The 18,090-nt window shown below is 57.8% G+C and overlaps 1 protein-coding gene across 1 annotated transcript; it reads left to right on the forward strand.

Moving 5' to 3' along the window:
- Window positions 1-2,510: 2,510 nt before the first annotated feature.
- COL9A2 (collagen type IX alpha 2 chain) lies at window positions 2,511-17,034 on the forward strand. The gene is made up of 32 exons (XM_045548142.1): window positions 2,511-2,637; window positions 3,856-3,930; window positions 5,159-5,194; window positions 5,278-5,340; window positions 6,273-6,326; window positions 6,450-6,485; window positions 6,580-6,603; window positions 6,938-6,991; window positions 7,340-7,393; window positions 7,509-7,556; window positions 7,688-7,744; window positions 7,821-7,874; window positions 8,198-8,251; window positions 8,620-8,673; window positions 8,768-8,821; window positions 8,915-8,968; window positions 10,098-10,151; window positions 10,595-10,648; window positions 10,873-10,926; window positions 11,920-11,964; window positions 12,282-12,335; window positions 12,907-12,960; window positions 13,220-13,273; window positions 13,358-13,429; window positions 13,664-13,699; window positions 13,794-13,838; window positions 13,927-13,959; window positions 14,132-14,278; window positions 14,509-14,563; window positions 14,878-15,066; window positions 15,872-15,949; window positions 16,361-17,034. Exons 1-32 carry the CDS (start codon window positions 2,566-2,568, stop codon window positions 16,558-16,560), a joined length of 2,067 nt encoding a protein of 688 aa, XP_045404098.1. The 5' UTR covers window positions 2,511-2,565; the 3' UTR covers window positions 16,561-17,034.
- The last annotated feature ends 1,056 nt before the right edge of the window (window positions 17,035-18,090 follow it).

Genomic DNA, 18,090 nt, shown 5'->3' on the forward strand with positions numbered 1-18,090 from the left:
TCAGCTACCGTGAAGCCACCATGCTGGAGAGATCCCCTTGAAAGCCCACAAAGGGACAAAATAGAGAGCTGTCCAATAAACTCTAGCTGTTCCAGCCCCAGCTGTTGAAGGCTTCCCAGTACAGACGTCAGTCGTGGGCAAAGAAACCTCCTAGATAACTCCAGCCCTAGCCATCATTAGACTGCAACCTTGTAACAGACCCCAGGCCAAAACCAACCAGCAGAGCCACTCCTGGATTCCTGATCCAAGAAATCATTGCTTTAAGCCACTAAATTTTGGGGACATTTGTTATGCTGCAATAAACAATCAATACACCAACGTGTGCTGTCCAAATGTGAAGCTCATCCTCTTTCCACAATTTCCACTCCCCAAAAAAGAAAACTTACACAAGGCCTTTGTGCGTTTAGCCAACAAGAGATGAAGAGGTGAATGGCACAAAACCAACAACTTAAAATTGAATTTGAACACCTCAATTCTTAAATATTCTTTACACATTTACCGCCCCCCCCCAACTCCAAGCAATGCCCACCATTCCTCTCTTACCTCCTTCTTCTCTCATCTTACTTCCAACAAATTCTAAATTCTTCATCCTGTTAGACAGAGCAATTAAATTCTCTCAAGCTCCTTCTCCCAAATTCAGCTCCAGGACAACTTTCAAAGTCCAGGGCCCTTTGATAACCTGCCCAGGGGAGTTGTACCTCACTAGGTAACAGCAAATGTTCTCTTTGATCATTTTATTGGTCTGCTTATGGACAGCTTCCTCACATTGGGTGCAGATCTGGTAAATAGGTGGTCCTCTATAAGTCATAACAAAAGCTAGAACGTATCAAGCACCTACCCAGTACTGGTGCCAGGTTAAGCATCATCTCATTCGGTCTTCACAAAAACCCTTTAAAATAGGGACCATTATTATCTCTATTTTACAGATGAGGAAGCTGAGACTTTGTATAGTTTTAGGTGCCTGTGGTATACTTGCAGCTGTGAGAGTCCGATTCCAAAGCACTTTGCCAATATTGCTTAAGCGAATTAAAGGAAAGGGAAGGAACTCTGGAGACAGGCTCTTCTGTTTGTTTGTTTGTTTGTTTGTTTTCCTTTTTTTTAAAGCTGTGTGTGTGTGTGTGTGTGTGTGTGTGTGTGTGTGTGTGTGTTTTGAGGCAGAGTCTCGCTCTGTTGCCCAGGCTAGAGTGCCGTGGCATCAGCCTAGCTCACAGCAACCTCAAACTCCTGGGCTCAAGCAATCCTCCTGCCTCAGCCTCCCAAGTAGCTGGGACTACAGGCATGTGCCACCATGCCTGGCTAATTTTTTCTATATATATATATTTTTTAGCTGTCCATATAATTTCTTTCTATTTTTAGTAGAGATGGGGTCTCGCTCTTGCTCAGGCTGGTCTGGAACTCCTGAGCTCAAACAATCCGCCCACCTCAGCCTCCCAGAGTGCTAGGATTACAGGCCTGAGCCACCACGCCCGGCAAGACAGGCTCTTCTGGACAGTGGGTTTTGGAAATGGGTAAATAAGGTGGTGGTTGTTCCCATGAAGATGGAGGAGATCACTGGAGAAACTGAATGAGAAGGCCCAATCCTAGAGGCATCAGGGCTTAAGGGAACTGCACTGGGGAGAGAAGAAAAGGCAATAGAGGAAGACAGGGAGCTGGGCAATGGCAGCTTGGACAGGAAAGAACTTCAAGGACAGAATGGCCAGGGGCAGGTGGAGGTGCCAACAACCTCCTGCCTGGAGGACAGAAGAAGGGTTGGGCTTCACTGGCGACCTCCAGGAGACTGAGCTCCTGGTGGGGACAGAAGCAGGGAGTGTTGTGAGGCTTTGGAACCTGATTTGAAGAGGTGAATGACATAAAACAGAAGCCGGAGGTGAGGAAGTTGGGGGAGGGGAGATGCAGACGACTCCGCCAAAGAGTTGACAGCGAAGCAAGAGCGAGAGGCAGATGGGGCGTTCTGGAGGTGTCTTATCCAGGAAGGATTTTGGTATTTTGTAAATATGGAAGAGACCTGATTGTACGCGGAGAGGAAGGAGGCAGAGGGGAGAGGAGAAGGTGGGTGCGGCCTGGGTACAGCCTGCAGCAAGGTCTGCGGAGCCCGAGGCCCGGGCCCTGGGGGAGGGAGGACTGACCCCAGCAGAGGTGGCTGAGGACGCGGGGTAAGCGACGGGGCGCGGGCTGCGGGTCAGGGGGGAGGCGCCAGGGCCTGGCGGTCAGGCCGGAGGGGGACTTAGGACGGCCCTCCGCCTCCTCACAGGGAAACGGGACAGCCGTCTCCGTCCCGCACCCCTGTCGCCCCTCCGATTACCCAGCTGGGGCCTCCGGGAAGCCGGGCGAGGACAGAGGGTGGGCGCCGACGGCCTGACCGAGCGGGGCGGAGCTGGACGGAGGGCGCCCGCCTGCCGCGTCCCCACCCGGCTGCCCTCTCAGGTGACAGGCCCCGCCGCCCGCGCCCCGCCCCGCCGCATATTCGGGAGGCTGAGCCTGTCGGCCCAGAGCAGCCCGCGCCAGGAGCCTCCGCCGTCGGTGCGTGGTGGCCCCGGCGCCGTCCTCGCGAACTCGCCGCCCGCGATGGCCGCTGCGGCCGCGCCCCGCAGCCTCCTCGTTCTCCTCCAGGTGCTCGGGCTCGCCCTGGCGCAGATCGTAAGTCCCGCGGCCACTCTGGCGCCAAGGACAGGGTGCGGGGGCTGGGTCCGGGTTTCGGAGTCTAGCGCAGGGCTCTGCCTGTTCCCCCGCCTCTCCTGACGCCCCCTCGACCGAGGGGGCGGCTGAGGACTGTCCCGCAGCGCGGGTCCCTGGGTGGGTGCATACGGGGTGCACGTCGCAGCACCGCAAAGGGAGGTGGATGGGCCGGGGAGCCAGAGGGACCCTGTCCCCAGATGCTCGGCCCTGCGCGGGACAGGCAGCGGGGCAGGCGCTGGGTCCTGGCAGCCGGGGCAGCCCAGGTGGCGGGGAAGACAATGGAGCCCATTCACCGCTGCGGAGCCTCCGCCCCCACCGCCTGCCGGGGGGCGCCGGCTCCAGCCAGACGCCGCTGTCGCCCCGCAGCGGCCTCCCGGCCGGGCGCGCCAACCCACGTCTCACTCCGAGGGCCGCTGGCGGCTGCGGGCACCTAACGCGCCCCGGGAGGGGGTCGGGCCAGGGGTCCGGGCGCCGGCGGGTGCCGGGTGCGGCTCGCAGCTCGCCTGCCGGGCGTCAGCCTCCCCGCCGGGGAGGGCGCGGGCATCGGCGTGCCCGGGACCCCTGCCTGGGCCCGGACTGGCCGGTAAAAGGGCCACCCCGGGGACGACGGCGCAGCGGTGCTGGCGGAGGGGCGCTACTTCCCCTCCCTACACCTCTCTGCGCCGCCCCCACTGTCCCCTCGGGTTTTACCTTCACCCTGGGCAGAGGAGGAGGTTCCTACTCACCGTCTATACGTGACGGTCATCAAAAATAATAAAAGGAGCTACCATTAATGGAGGGCCAACCGCCTGCCGGGCTCCTTGCGCACCGTCTGTGATTTGTCTGAGCCGTCGGTCCCCGTCTTCACCTTCTCCCCACCAAGACAGCGCAGGGGCAACGCGGCGCAGACCCAGGATGGCATCCTGGCTGCGCCACTCACTGTCAGCGACCCCGACCCTTAATCTTTCTGAGCCTGTTTCTTCAACTGCCAGCGTGGGCCCGAAATGGCACCCGCCCCCCGGTTCAATATTCACTCAGATAATGTATGTAATACCCAGCTCCGGCGTCCGCGGCTCCCCGCGGAGCTTCCTTTCCCGGCGGAGGTGCACCTCCAGGACCCGCTCCCCGCGTCGCCCACAGACTCTGGGACGCCCAGCCCCCTACACTGTCTGAGGGTTGCGCCCCTGTGTGTGTTTTCAGAGAGGTCCCCCGGGAGAGCGGGGCCCCCCAGGACCCCCGGGGCCGCCGGGAGTGCCTGGATCCGACGGCATCGACGTGAGTCTCTAACCTGGGCGGGCGGCGGGAGGGAGGCGGCGGACAAAGGGGAACTTTGTGAGCTGCGGCCGTGGGGGCGGGTTGGGGGGCGGTGCCTGGAGGTGTAGTGCCCCCTGCCGCCAGTAGGCGGCGCCGGCCGGCCCAACAAGGAGCTCGTTTGTTCTGCAAAAACCTCGAAGCAGCCCCGAAATGCAGAGCCCGTTATAGCCGCCCGCCAACAAGGAGCTGCTGTGTAGTCTGCCGGCCGCAGCTCACAGCGAGTCCTTATCCCCCTCCTCTCCTGTCCCCTCCTTTTGAGGTAGAGGAGACCCTAGCCCCTCGCCCTGCCCCTGGCATGTCTGCGCGCTTCTTCAGGGTAGCTGGGGAGCCTGGGCCAGACCGCTGACCAGCTGGGGCCAGACTCCTGTCTCTTCCCTTTGCTTTTTTTCACCCCGATTTAGAATCAGTTGGGCTTGTTCCCTGCCCCCCCCCCCCCCGCATGGTGAGGGTTAAACGCCTCGTTCTGGAGGCTCCCCCAGGAGGTCAGCTTGATGTTTACCCATCTGGACAGACTTCTATTCAACCTGGCGTCCCCACCCCCAACACAGGATGCTGGGGCCCCGCCAGGCTCTGGCTGCTGCAGGCTCTGAAATGCCTGGAGGCCTCTGTGGGGCTGAATTTCACTCCACCAGCCCTGCCTGTCCTCCACCAAGGGTCCTTTGTCACTGGGGAAAGAGGTCCTTCCCTCCTTGAGGACAGTTTACATCCCCCCTCCCCAGGCCCCCTTGGTCCTTGCCCCTACCCCTACCTCTGACCCATAATCCAGAATGGAGCTGCCGCTCCACTGGCTCACCTCCCCTTCGTGTGTCTCTAAAACCCCAGCCTTCTTCCCACACGTGCCCGACACGAGAGGCATCAGCCCCTGAGGTGACCTGGAGCCCACGCCCTATGTGCAGTCTCCCAACTGGCACCTCAGCAACATGAGCACGTAGAAAACCCGCTTGCATGTTGACATTGCCGTCTCCAGCCTGGCTGGGGTTGGTTTCAATGCACCTTGTGAATTTTTTTTTTTTTTTTTTTTTGAGGGAATGGGGCTATTTTCTTAAGGAGTGCATGGCTGAAGGGTCCCAGGACAGAAGAGAGGGGAATGAAGACAGGAGCACCTGGAGCTGGCCAGCCAGGGCCTGTGTGTGCCCATGTGGGGTAGCATGAGCCACGGGGTGCTGTCTCACCAACTTGTATCTTTCAGGGTGACAAGGGGCCCCCAGGAAAAGCTGGCCCTCCGGTGAGTGCTTGTTTCCTCTTTGACCTTTGACCCTTCCAGTTCCTGCCCAGCTCTGGCTAATATTTGCTCCACCTGTTTTCAAGGGAGTCAAGGGAGAGCCTGGCAAAGCCGGGCCCGATGGGCCGGACGGGAAGCCCGGGATTGATGTGAGTACCTGGGTGCTGGGTGGGGCAGCTTAGGGCTGCCACCCATTGACCGGCTCTGCCTCACCTTCGTGTGACTTGTGACCTCACTGGAACCTCACACCCACCCTGGGAGCACTGAATCAGAGGCGACTGGGGTCCAGAGAGGGGCTCTGCTTTCTGTGGGGTGCAGCATCCCCCTGCTCATCCATAGCAGCCATGACTTAATCTCACATGACTTAGTCTCACTGAATATGCTGAGTGGGGCTGTCCCTGTGTGCCCTGTCTTTCTCCTGCCCTCTTCCCCACCAACCCCTTGCCCACTGCCCCAGGCACAACTCAGGAGAGGAAGGTCATTTGGCTGATACCACCCAGCTCCCAGGGGCCCCCAAGGTCACAGGCTCCTAGACACAGCCAGCCCCAGGGCCATGAGGACAGTCATCTGGTGAGGGACATCCTTGGGTCAATCTCTGAAAGATGGGAGGAAGGAGAGCCCCCCACGAGGTGCCTCTGCCCTGCTGGCTCAAGAGGTATGACCAGGGCTGGAACCAGCCAATGGGTTCCCTCCAAACTCATCCACACCCTGCAAAGATTACCAAGCACATTGCCCGCTGCTAGCACATCAGTTCTCACACCCAATCAGAGAAGTAAGCATGATTAACCCATTTTGCAGGTAAGAAAACTAAGGCTCAGAAAAAATTGCCAGACAGCAATCAAATGACCAATCTAGACCTATTGTAGTCTCCTAAGCTGGGAGGCATGAAGCCCACTCATCTTTCAAAGAGGACAATTGTCCTACCTGCCTCCTAGGGTTACTATGGGAACTGGGGAAAGGGAAAAGAAGGTGTGCAAGTCCCTACCTGGGCCCACCCAGGAGAGACCCCTAGACCTGCCCTGCCCCCTGGGTCAGGGAGCAGGTTGCTCCTCACTGATCCTACCTTCTCATCCTTCCCCAGGGTTTAACTGGAGCGAAGGGGGAGCCTGGTGCCATCGGGACCCCTGGAACCAAGGTAGGTGGCCTGCTGGGGACTCAACACAGGCAACCTAGGGCCAGAGTTTGGGAGGGGCTGCAGTAGGGAGGAGCAGGGACCCAGGAGACCCCAGTCTCTGAACCTCTCCCATCGCTGTTGCAGGGCCAGCCTGGGCTCCCTGGTCCTCCTGGCCTGCCGGTGAGTACAGCCTGCAAGGGCTTCCAGGGACCCGTGGTGGGGAGGGGACCTGTAGAGGGAGCCATGAACCCAATTTTCTTTCCTTCTGTTCCAGGGTCCTGGTTTTGCTGGACCTCCTGTAAGTCCTTGGGGATGGGACAGGGTGCACAGAACACCCAGGGAAGGATGGGACAACAGAAGGGCTTCCAGAGAACAGCCGTCATGGGGAGGTGCCAGCATGCTCTGATAGTGTCAGGATAGTGTCAGGACTGCCAGAGGCCATGGGCAGCCCACTCTGGCCTATCCACTGACTCCGGGGTTCTCTGGTCCTTAAAGCCCCAATCTGTCAGTCTCTCTGGGGTTGGTCAGAAAGCAAAAGCACAGAAAGAGGCTTCGGGTGCCTGTCTCTACCTTCATGCCCAGGGCGGGCTGACCCTTGGAGGCGCCCTGGCCATCAACTGTTTGCTCCCCAGGGACCACCTGGACCTGTTGGCCTTCCTGGAGAGATTGGAATCACAGGCCCCAAGGTGAGCCCCAGACACCCTCCACTCAGTTGGCCTCCTGCCCTCTGTCTCTACGCTGGCAAGTGGGGGTGGTGTCCCATGGAGTTCCTGGGTCTGCTTCTGGCCACCAGGGAGCTCCTCCAGGTCTGGGGCGGAAACCCCTCCTGCTGAGCCCACCCTGCAGTAGGTCTTTCTGGGAGGCCAAGGGCTGGCCCCATCCCTTGCCGAGCAGGCCTGGGTCTCTCTAAGAATGCGGATCTCAGAAGGTAACCGGGAGGGCAGGGTGGATAAGGCAGTGGCAGGAACCAGAGGGGACAGGGTAACCTGGGAGGGGCTGAACAGGGGTATGATTTGGGCCCCTCTTGCTTCTAGGGGGATCCTGGACCAGAGGGACCAGCGGGGTCCCCGGGCCCCCCTGGGAAACCGGTAAGTGTCTTCAGCCCTCACACGTGGCAATGTGCAGGGGAAGGAGAAGGGTCTTTGAGCAAGCCTGGGGTGGGAAGGGTGGGGTCAGGCTCTACCTTCACACATCTCCTCTCAGGGTCGCCCGGGAACCATCCAGGGCCTGGAAGGCAGCGCGGACTTTCTGGTGAGAGGGGGCCGGGGCTGATGTGGGGAGGGGCAGCCCTGCAGACAGGGTCACTGCGAGATGGGGACGCGCTGCCCAGCTGGCCTGCACCAGACCAGTGACCACAAGGCCCTGCGGGATTTTCTTTTCAGTGTCCAACCAACTGTCCAGCGGGTGCGAAAGGCCCCCCAGGGCTGCAGGGCGTGAAGGTGAGAGCCCCTGGTCTTGGGAGGGTGGAGCTGGTGGTCAGAAGGGAACCTCACACTGAGCTCTCCTTCCCTGCAGGGACATCCGGGCAAACGCGGGGCTCTGGGTGATCCTGGCCGCCAGGGGAAGCCGGTGAGTGTGAGGGCTGGAGGCCGTGGGCATATGTGGAGAGGGTCCTACAGGGGCCTGTCCCCTTCTTCATCCCTGCTCCTTCCCCTGTGGGTTCTGGGGACAGAGCCATGAGCTGGGGGGCTGGAGGCCTATGTTCCAGGTCAATGTGTCTCTGGACAAGTGTCCTTGCTTGGCCTCAGTTTCCCCATCTATAACCTGGGACCATATGGTTTCCAGAGTCCTTCCTGTGTGCTTTTGCTGGGGAAGGGGGAGATATCTTTGCTTGTCTGCATATTTGAATTTCCATCCGCCTGCCTGTCTGATAGCTCATTCCTGCCCCTTAGGGTCCCAAGGGAGATGTGGGTGCCTCTGGAGAGCAAGGCATCCCTGGACCACCGGTAAGGAACACCTCCCCTCTGTGGCCTCTCCCCCATCCTAGGATCCCTTAATGGAGTCATTCCCGTGCTCAGGCCTAGCTTGTAAAAGAGACACCTGTGTCCAGCTGGGAGCCTCTCTGGGTGGGAAGAGGGAAGCTGAGGGTGACTGTCAGCTAGAAGGCCCGGCTGAGGCTCCAGGCTCTTCCCTTCCCTTTGAGTGACCCTGGGGAGTCCCCCCATCTCTGAGTCTCGATGTCCCATCTATGAGCACAGTGCCCTGTGCTGCCAACCTCAAAGGGCATTGTGAAGACTGAGGGTGGGGTCAGAGGAGGGAGGTATCATGAGTGGGACTTGCAGTTGCTATTGTTGTCATTTTTCTGTCTTCACAGGGTCCCCAGGGCATCAGGGGCTACCCAGGCATGGCAGGACCCAAGGGAGAAATGGTGAGTCGAGGGGTGTCCTGAAAGAGCTGCCAGGACCAGCCCTCTGGCCTCTGGGGTCCAGCCAGGACTGACCCGCAACCCTTCCTCTCCCCAGGGTCCTCGTGGATATAAAGGCATGGTGGGCTCCATCGGAGCTGCTGGGCCACCGGTAAGGCTGCTCCTCACCCCTGCCCCGCTGCCCCCCAGCCCGGGCTCCCCCTCAGCCCACGTGACCTGGGTTCCTGTTTGTCCTTCTTGGCAGGGTGAGGAAGGCCCGAGGGGGCCGCCAGGCCGAGCCGGGGAGAAGGGTGACGTGGTGAGTCCTCAGCATCCCTTGTCCAGTCAGGGACCCTGGGGAGTACTGGGCTGGACTCAGCCCCACCCAAGGCCCGTGTGTGTGTGTGTGTGGGTGTGTGTGTGTGTGTGTGTGTGTGTGGTGGGGGCAGTGTGCGTGCACACGCTTCTCTGCATGTGTGGACTGCTGGGGGGAGGACTGCTAGGAATTTGGGCCCAGTCAGCCCAAATTCGGACTTTAGAAGCCCTGGGATCCAGTCCCAGGGTCACTGGGGCCAGACAATGAAATTCCAGCAAATCAGCCATGTGGCTAATGAGATTTGGTTGGGATCCCAGTTCTCTTAACTTTTTTTTTTTTTAATTAATAGACTTGGGGAAGTAGTTTTATTTATTTATTTATTTATTTATTTATATTGTGCTAAGAACACTTGAGACTGAGCAGTTTTAAGTTCATAGGAAAACTGAGCAGAAAGGACAATGAACTGTTTTTATTATTATCATTTAGTTTTTTAATGCCAGTTTTAAAATATATAGAAAAGCAGAGAGAATGATATAAGGAATCCCCGTATGCCTGTCTCAAGGGTCCTATGGTTACTAAACATTTCGCCACACTCATTTGGTCTAACTTCCCTTCCTCTGTTATTGCTTTGCTCTGTTTTCAAACAAATCTTTAATATCATGTCATCTCATCTCAAATACTTCTGTACGTATCTCTAAAAAATAAGGACTTTTCCTCACATAATCACATCTTTATCACAACTAACAAAATAAACTACTCCTTAACATCATCTAATACCCAGCCTCTATTCCACTTTTCCTAATTATCTCAAAAATGTCTTATCATAGTTCTTGTTGAAATCAAGACTCCCCAAAAGTCCACCCATTGCATTCAGTCGTTCTGTTTCGTTAGCTGCATGGAGCTCGGGGCCCTGGCCAGGGGCTCGTGGGCACTGGCTCCCGCCCCTGCTGCTGCCCAGCCCGGCCTGGCTGCTGGGCGCTGACCCCCACTCCCTCCCACTGGTCCCAGGCAGAAAGGGCACCTGAGCCCCTCTCCCCCAGCTCCCGCCCAGGGGCCACTGCGCTCAGCTGTTCCCCTCTCTACACGGAGTTCAACATCCCAAAGGTGGACCTGATCTCTCTTCCCTTTGCAGGGCAGCCAAGGTGTCCGAGGACTCCAGGGGATCCCAGGCCCGAAGGGAGCAACGGTACGTGCCAGAGGCCCAGGCTCACCCAGACAGAGGCCAGGTTCCAGTTAATTCACCCAAACTCCCAGAGGAAGAGGAGCCTGGGATTCTAGTCTGAACTGGCTGCAGGCGGGCTGGCTCTGTAACCCCGGGGAATGCCTCCCTTTCTGTGCTTTAGTTTCTTCACCTGTAAATGGGGCTGATGATGTAGGAGAGATCACAGGAAGCTTGCAGCAGTCTGCCACTGACCTCCACTGTCATCCACACAGGGAAGGACCAGGGTCCATCCTCTAATCTCCTTCCCATGTCAGCTTTCCTCCCCCGGTTGGCTGGTGGGGCTTCCTGAGATGACCAGACCCACTCCATCCCTGCCCTCCGCAGCTGTCACAGAGGAACATGGGAGGGTGGCCTGATCCCACACATGTCCCCATTGTGAGTCTCCTTTGACCTTTCCTCCTGAGCAGGGCCCCCCAGGCATCGACGGCAAGGACGGGACCCCAGGCACACCTGGCATGAAGGTAGGAGTGGGGACTGCTGGGGGGATTGTGGCAGGGCAGGGCTCCTCCCTGCTGGCTTTCATCACGCTGATCCCAGAGGCCTGGGAGCCTGGGATCCTCAGGGCTGCCACGGACATGTCCTTCCTTGCCTCTGGACCTCAGTTTCCCTACTTGCACCTGGGTGGAAGCCATGGACCCTCTGGCTGGAGCTCTAACACGTGCCTCTGGTTTTCCATCTCTCCCAGGGCAGCACAGGACAGGCAGGGCGGCCAGGAAGCCCAGGCCACCAGGGCCTAGCGGTAAGTCCCAGGTGGAGCCACAGGGGCTGCCCCATGGGCACGTGGCTTCTCCTCCCCGGCCTCAGAGAGGCCAGGCACTCTGCTGCCCAACTCCCCACGATGGCATGTGCGGCTGACAAGGGTAGATCTGCACACCAGGGCTCTTGCTCAGTCACCACCTCTTGCCTCATTGCCACCTCTGTGGCCCCTGGCCTGGCTTAGGCCTCATCATTTAGGCAACTGCTCCAGCCCTCTCTTTGGCCATTCTGATCCTCCATATTGGCTAAATGGAATCTGACCGTTTCTTCGCTAAAGTACCTTCCGTGGCTCCTCATGGCCTCAGGAAAAAGTCATTCAATAAATACTTATTGGGCACCTGTGGTACACTAAGTGGCAGGGAAACAGGAGCAGGACGTATGCGATCCTTGTCCTCACAGTTCATCTCAGCATTCAGTGACACCCTAATCTGACCCCAGCCTACCCCTCCTGCCCCATCAGCCCTGCCCCTGCCTGCCTCTCTCTTCTCAACACCGCCTTGGCTTTTCTGCCTCCACACCTTCAGGCCTTCGCTGGGCCCTCTGCTTGGAATGCCCTTCCCTGGTCACTCTGGGCCTTCCCGCCCCGCAGGCCCATCTCCATCCCGTACCTTCTGGAGCCCAGTCCATGGGAGCCCGCCCTGTCTCCCTGCGGGAGTGCTGAGTGGCCAAGCCTACTTACATGCACATGGGCAGACTGTGTCCTGCATGCACTCACATGGGCCTGTGTGCCCAGGAGGCACATAAATGTGCTCATCTTTTCCCCATGGACCAGTGGCCCCGGTAGGCAGGCCATTCTCTGCCACTCCGCTCCCGCCAAGGTGGGAAAGCACACTCAAGCTCATAGCGCCGGGGCTGGGCCTTCTGTTGTTCCTCTCCCGTGGGTGGAGGAGTCTGGATTGGGGATGGGAAGCAAAGCAGCAGGTGCATGGGGCTCCCCCATGCCAGGGCAGAAACTGATGTCAACTTCTTTCTGCAGGGTGTGCCAGGCCAGCCTGGGACAAAAGGAAGCCCTGGAGATCAGGTGAGGTGACCCCAAACTGAAGGCTAAATTGAGCAAGGGAGCCTGGGGTCAGGGACTGGGTCACAGCTTAAAGACTGCAAGGCCCAGGCCTCACTCAAGGCTCAGAGGCTGCCTGGCTCCGTGGAGACAGGATAGCTTTAAATCCAGAGGAGAAACCAACAGGAAATCAGTGGAGCCCAGAGGACTTAAGCAAGAACACCCTCTCTCTTCTCCAGCTTGTTTGGTTCCAGACTCTGTGTAGGGCTCAGTGGGCTTCCCTGAGGCCAAAGGCCTGACTGGGCCACCCAGACTGACCTGAGAACTGTGTTTTCCCGCAGGGTGACCCAGGCCGGCAGGGCCTCCCCGGAATCTCTGGTCCCCCCGGGAAGGAGGTGAGTGCCTCCTCCACTGACACAAGGGTTCTTGCGTTGGCCCTCCCAGGCCAGAGGGCCCCCCTGGGTGCAAGGCCGGGGTGAGGCCATGGGGTGGAGCCCTAACCTAGGGAGTGTCCACGTTGGTCGGGGCTCTGCCCTGACCCACAGAGCCAGAGAAGCTCTTTCGCCTCTTGGGCGCCTGTTTCCTAATGTACAATGCTGTGAGGGTGGGTACTGCTTCCAGGAGTGTGACCTTTGCAAATGGCCAGACTGACATCCATCCATTCATTCATTCATTCATTCATTCCATAAACATTCAGCAAATACCTGCAACTGTGCTGGACGCTGAGATAGGTACAGTCTCCTCCTCACATGGAGGGTACAGTTTAGTGGAAGAGACAGACATGAAATAAATCATCACATGGTAACTAAAATTGTGTTGGGTCCTGTGAAGGAAAAGTACAGTGGGTCGGGGGCTGCTCCCCTGATGGAGCGAATTAGCTGAGAGCCAAGGGTGGGGAGGGGCTAGCCAGGTGTGGAAGGGCGGGTCCCACCAGACCTGCTTACCCCCGATTTCTCCTTCCTCCAGGGAGAGCCAGGGCCTCCAGGAGAAACTGGTCCCCCAGGCATCATGGGGCAGAAGGTAAGTGCCTGCACAGGGGCTCCTCCCTGGGGCCCTGCAGCAGCTGGCACTGCCGGATGCAGCACCTGCCCAGTCCTGCCCAGCCTGTGAGAGGCCTCTCCAGGCAGGGTCTCAGTTTGCCGGTGTGCGAAGTGAAGCAAAGGACCCCGTGCTGGTGACAGCAGGAATGGAGGGCACCCCGCCAGTGCAGGCTCTGGGGCCTGGCTCAGGGAGGCCGCCCCTGCTGAGAGCTGGATATGACCTTCTCTTTCCATTTCAGGGTGACCAGGGAGAGAGGGGGCCAGTGGGGCAGCCAGGCCCTCAAGGACAGCAGGTGAGTGCGGGCCAGCTGAGATGGGCGGTGGGGAGCATATGGGCGCCTCATTTGATTTACTCCTCTGGTTCCCTTTCTCCTCAGGGCCCCAAGGGGGAGCAGGGCCCCCCCGGAATTCCAGGGCCCCAAGGCTTACCAGGCATCAAGGGAGACAAGGTGCCAAAGGGGGCTGGGAAATACCTGGGAAGGAGGCCCTAAGGGGGAGTGGGGTCAGCGGAGCTCAGATCCTTCTAGAGCGCTCCAAACTGACGGGTCCTAGGGCTCTGGTCTGGTGGGCGAGGCGGAGCTGGAGAGAGGGGTGTGGCCGGGAGCTGGGCGGGAGGACCTGGCGGACCCCTCCTTCGCTGGAGAGGGGAAGTCGCCAAGCCCCTCATGCCCCGCTTTCTCCAGGGCTCCCCAGGGAAGACCGGGCCCCGTGGCGGAGTGGTAAGTTCCAGCGCCTCCCTTTCCCGGCCAGCCCTGTCCCTTCTCCACGTCCCCGCCGCCACCGCGTGTCTGACCCGTGGTTCTCTCTCTGCAGGGTGACCCGGGCGTGGCCGGCCTTCCCGGAGAGAAAGGAGAGAAGGTGAGCGCGCGGCGTGGGGGCAGGTAGGGAGCAGCGGCAGGGCCCGGGGTCCCCACCACTTAGTGACCGCGGCTCCTTATACCTGCAGGGCGAGTCTGGCGAGCCCGGGCCGAAGGGACAGGTGAGTCCCGCGCTCCCAAAGCCGCTATCCTCCCTTCGGTCGTCCCTGGGACCGCCACCTCGCCTCCGGCCCCGCCTGTCCCCGGCCCCAGCCCTTCCCCGCCCTCTCCCCACCCACCTGGCCGGGCAGGCGCCTTCTCACCTCTGCGCTGCGCCCACCGTCTCCCTGGCAGCAAGGAGTCCGCGGAGAACCCGGCTACCCTGGCCCCGGCGGGGATGCAGGCGCCCCAGGGGTGCAGGGGTACCCTGGGCTTCCTGGCCCTCGAGGACTGGCCGGAGACCGAGGCTTGCCGGGACAGCCTGGGAGACAGGGCCTGGCGGTGAGTTGGGCTCCAGGGCAGGAGATTCTCCTAGCGGGTGGCTCATCCCTCAAAGACTGGGAGTTCCCGGAAGCCCACTGGCTTCCCTGAGAGTGGTCCAAGCCCCAGATCAGAGAGGAGGGGTGTGAGTGCAGCAGGAGGGATTAGGAAACGTCCTTTCTGGGAGAAGATGGGAGCAGGAAGGGGTCGGAGGGTGCAGGGGCTTCTTCCTGAAAGGCGTCTGCTTTCAGGGCCGAGATGCCAGCGACCAGCACATCGTGGATGTGGTGCTGAAAATGATGCAAGGTGAGGCGAGGGGCACCAACCCCTCCTCAGTCCACTGCTGGGCGTCGCCGCCCTTCGGGAGCCTCTCCACGCCCACACCGACTGCTCTGAGTCTGGAGTCCTGGATGCTCATTCCAGCTCTGCCTCCAAGGGGCTTCGGAGCCGGATGAGTCACTCTGGACCTTTGACTTCAGCAAATAGGGCCTGAGGGCAGGGGGAACGGAAAGTGCTTTTCTGTCTACAAACCTAGGGGTCAGTAGCCATCAGGATGCTCTGCCTTCCCTTGTGTTACCGACACCCACCTCACAGACCTCTCTCTTCCTCCGTCCCTCCAGAGCAACTGGCAGAGGTAGCTGTGAGTGCCAAGCGAGAAGCCCTGGGTGCTGCAGGGATGGTGGGCCCCCCAGGACCTCCTGGGCCCCCCGGGTACCCAGGCAAGCAGGGACCCCATGGGCACCCTGGCCCTCGGGGCATTCCTGGCATCATAGGAGCTGTGGGTCAGATTGGCAACACGGGGCCCAAGGGTGAGTGCTGTTCTGCTGTTCTGCAGTGGGAGTGGGGGCTGGGCAACAGCGATTAGGCCTGGGCCACCCCAGGGGCCTCAGTTAGGCCTGCTGACTGCTCAGCCTCCTGTTTTCCCTTTCACAATCCCCTTTCCAGGATGAGATACAGACACTTCCTCCATTCCCTCCACCAAGCTGTCCAGGAAACACTCCCAGGCTTTCTTTCCCAGTAGCAAATTGCTGGAGACTATGCACTATTTTACAACTTGGGTTTCTTGTTTTGTCTTTTTTTTAATTTGCTTAGTGGTACCGCATAAATATCTTTTCATGTCTCTAGAGGTGGGGAGGTAGATGAGCAGCGTAGTAAAGCAACCAGGCTCTAGAGCCACCACACTTGAGTGTGAATCCAGATTCTGCCACTTTCTCATTGACCCTTGGATAAGTTACCTATTAATTTCCCTGGGCCTCAAATTTATCATCTGTAAAATGGGGACATTAATATTAATAGTACCAACCTCATAGTGTTGTAATAAGGATTATATTTAGAGGTAATTTACATACAGTTCTTCTTAGTTCACTGCTTAGTATGTAGTAAATGCTAGATACTGTTATACTTAAACTCTTCCCTGTAATAAACTCTATTGGTTACATAATCTTCCATCCTTTGTCTGGACCTTTCTTTAATCAGCCCTGCATGGCCATTTCCAACTTTCCCTTTTTATAAACTAGCACAAAACAGGAATAACTATGTGTGAAACAGAAATTAAATAGCAAAGTAGGAAAAACGTTTTCCAATTCTGAACAAGATTTCCTTTTTTGTCTACAGGAAAACGTGGAGAGAAGGGTGATCGAGGTGAAGTGGGACGTGGGCACCCCGGGATGCCTGGGCCCCCAGGAATCCCAGGTAAGACCTTGGCCATGCCCAGCTTTAGTTTTGTCCCTCAGCTCAGGGATTAATGACCCACGGACACCTTGGTCTCTCCCGTGGTGGCCTCATACTCAGCCAGCTCAGCCCTAGATACTCAGCTTCTGCATCCCTTTGGAGGACCCAGGGGTCCCTGGGTGGGTCCTGGCTGGGAACTGGGAGCTGCACTCTGCGGACTTCCTGGAAGGCACCACCATCACTTCATGGAGGGGAAGGAAAGGACATTTGCTCCCAAGACTCACTAATGGGAGTTGGAGTAATTGACAATCTCTGTGTCTGGGACAGAGTCCCTCCTTCCTACGGTGTCCTTGGCCTCATTTTCCCCACCTTAACAATTCTAGGGCCGACACAGGAGGAGCCCCTGATGCCTTGACTTCCTCTCTTTCACAGGTCTCCCTGGCCGGCCTGGCCAGGCAATCAATGGCAAGGATGGAGACCGAGGGTCCCCAGGGGCTCCAGGAGAGGCAGGCCGACCTGGCCTGCCAGGCCCCGTGGGGCTGCCAGGCTTCTGTGAGCCTGCAGCCTGCCTTGGAGCCTCAGCCTACGCCTCTGCCCGCCTTACGGAACCCGGATCCATCAAAGGGCCATAAGCATCAGGCCCGGACAGAGCGCAGTGGCATCCCGGGCGGGGTAGGACCAGGTCCCCTCTGGGTGGACATGCACCTCACCCCTCAGCCCAGGAAACCAACTTTCCCAGGACCTTCTGTCTGGGACCCAGGAGCCCTGAGGAAAAGGAATTCTAAAACATGGGGGAAGGGGAGGTAGGGCACTAGAGTGAAGAGGTGAGGCTGACACAGCAAGGGTCGCTGGAGAGTCGAAGCTCCAAAGGGAAGGGGGTGGCTTTCCTTCCCAGAGCACCACTCAGCTGTTACCAAACAATGTCTCCTTACCCTGCACCTTCTCCACTGGCCATCTTGTCCGTGGGGCAGGTGGACTGAGGTCTCTGCTGGTTCCTGATCCCATTTTCACTCTCCGGACTTACTGGGTGACTGCTGATGGGTGACAACCCTGAGGTAGCCATCCTTAAGCCAGCCCCACTACTTCCTTCCTGCCTCCCATCTGAGTATTTAAACATCCATCTCCCTTCCCTTTCTGGCATAACTCTCCCTGCCACCCCCGTCCCCCACTTTCTCCCCAGATCCACCCAGGCCTTTCTGTAAATAAAAGCCCCCAACTTGGGTACAAACCAGGATGTGAGTCGTCGGGCTTCATTTCTTGTGGATTGGGCGTGGGAACCGGCTGCTCGGCCTGCATGGCTTGGGCAGGATGGTCAGGGCTCTGGGGGGGCGTGGTGTGGGGCCCCAAAATATTGCCACTGTCAGCAACCGAGCTTCAGGTTGTTAGGGACAGAAAAATAAATGAGTGGTAATGGAAATCAGAAAAACAGAAAGGAGAAAGCAGTTATAGAAAAACAATTAGGAGGAAATTTTGCAGAAAAATAAAAAGGGGGAATGGTTATTTCAGTCTTAAAGAATGGGGTAATTAGACCACAGAACACTGACCACCAGTCAGAGAACGGTTATGGAACTTTCCCTATCATACATATACTAGAAAAAATAACCGGAACATAACCTTTAAGTCATGTCCATACCTGGAAAGAATGCAGTCCCCAAACAGTGACGTATAGGTATGAATAATTATAACTAACCTTTACCTAAACATAAAGCATATAAAAAGAAAAACACAGAAGTAGCCAGGGTCTCCTCCACTCCCAGAGACAGACCCGTTTCCCCTTATGAAACATACTTTGCTTTGCACCCTTAAACTGCCCTTACAATAAATTCTTCACACATATTTGCTGCATGTCTGTTATCTCTCTCTGTCACGCAGGCCAAGGCTTGTGATTCTCCCAAGCCTGGAGCCCAAGAACTGGGGCAACACTTCAAAGTTCAGCCGTGAACTGAACCATGCGTGACAAGGTCTCTACTCAAAAGTAACTTTGTCCCTACTCTGACGTTCCAGATAACCATCCTGCACTTCATTATTTCTCTCTAGCCTTTAGCACTATTCAACGTAAAACACTAGAATATAAGCTCCACGAAGGCAGAAACTTTGGTCTCTCATTTGCTATTCTATTCTTTGGCACATAAACAGTGCCTGGAACACAGTAGGTGTTCAAT

The sequence above is a fragment of the Lemur catta genome, chromosome 3 (assembly GCF_020740605.2).
Source record: "Lemur catta isolate mLemCat1 chromosome 3, mLemCat1.pri, whole genome shotgun sequence".
NCBI classification, from domain to species: domain Eukaryota; kingdom Metazoa; phylum Chordata; class Mammalia; order Primates; family Lemuridae; genus Lemur; species Lemur catta.

What these genes read in the sequence shown, in the direction of transcription:
- COL9A2 (XM_045548142.1), top strand. Translation starts at nt 2,566, where the DNA reads ATGGCCGCTGCGGCCGCGCCCCGCAGCCTCCTCGTTCTCCTCCAGGTG. An exon ending in TCGGAGCTGCTGGGCCACCG is followed by an intron (nt 8,822 to 8,914) that starts GTAAGGCTGCTC and finishes CCTTCTTGGCAG; the next exon opens with GGTGAGGAAGGCCCGAGGGG. An exon ending in AAGGAAGCCCTGGAGATCAG is followed by an intron (nt 11,965 to 12,281) that starts GTGAGGTGACCC and finishes GTTTTCCCGCAG; the next exon opens with GGTGACCCAGGCCGGCAGGG.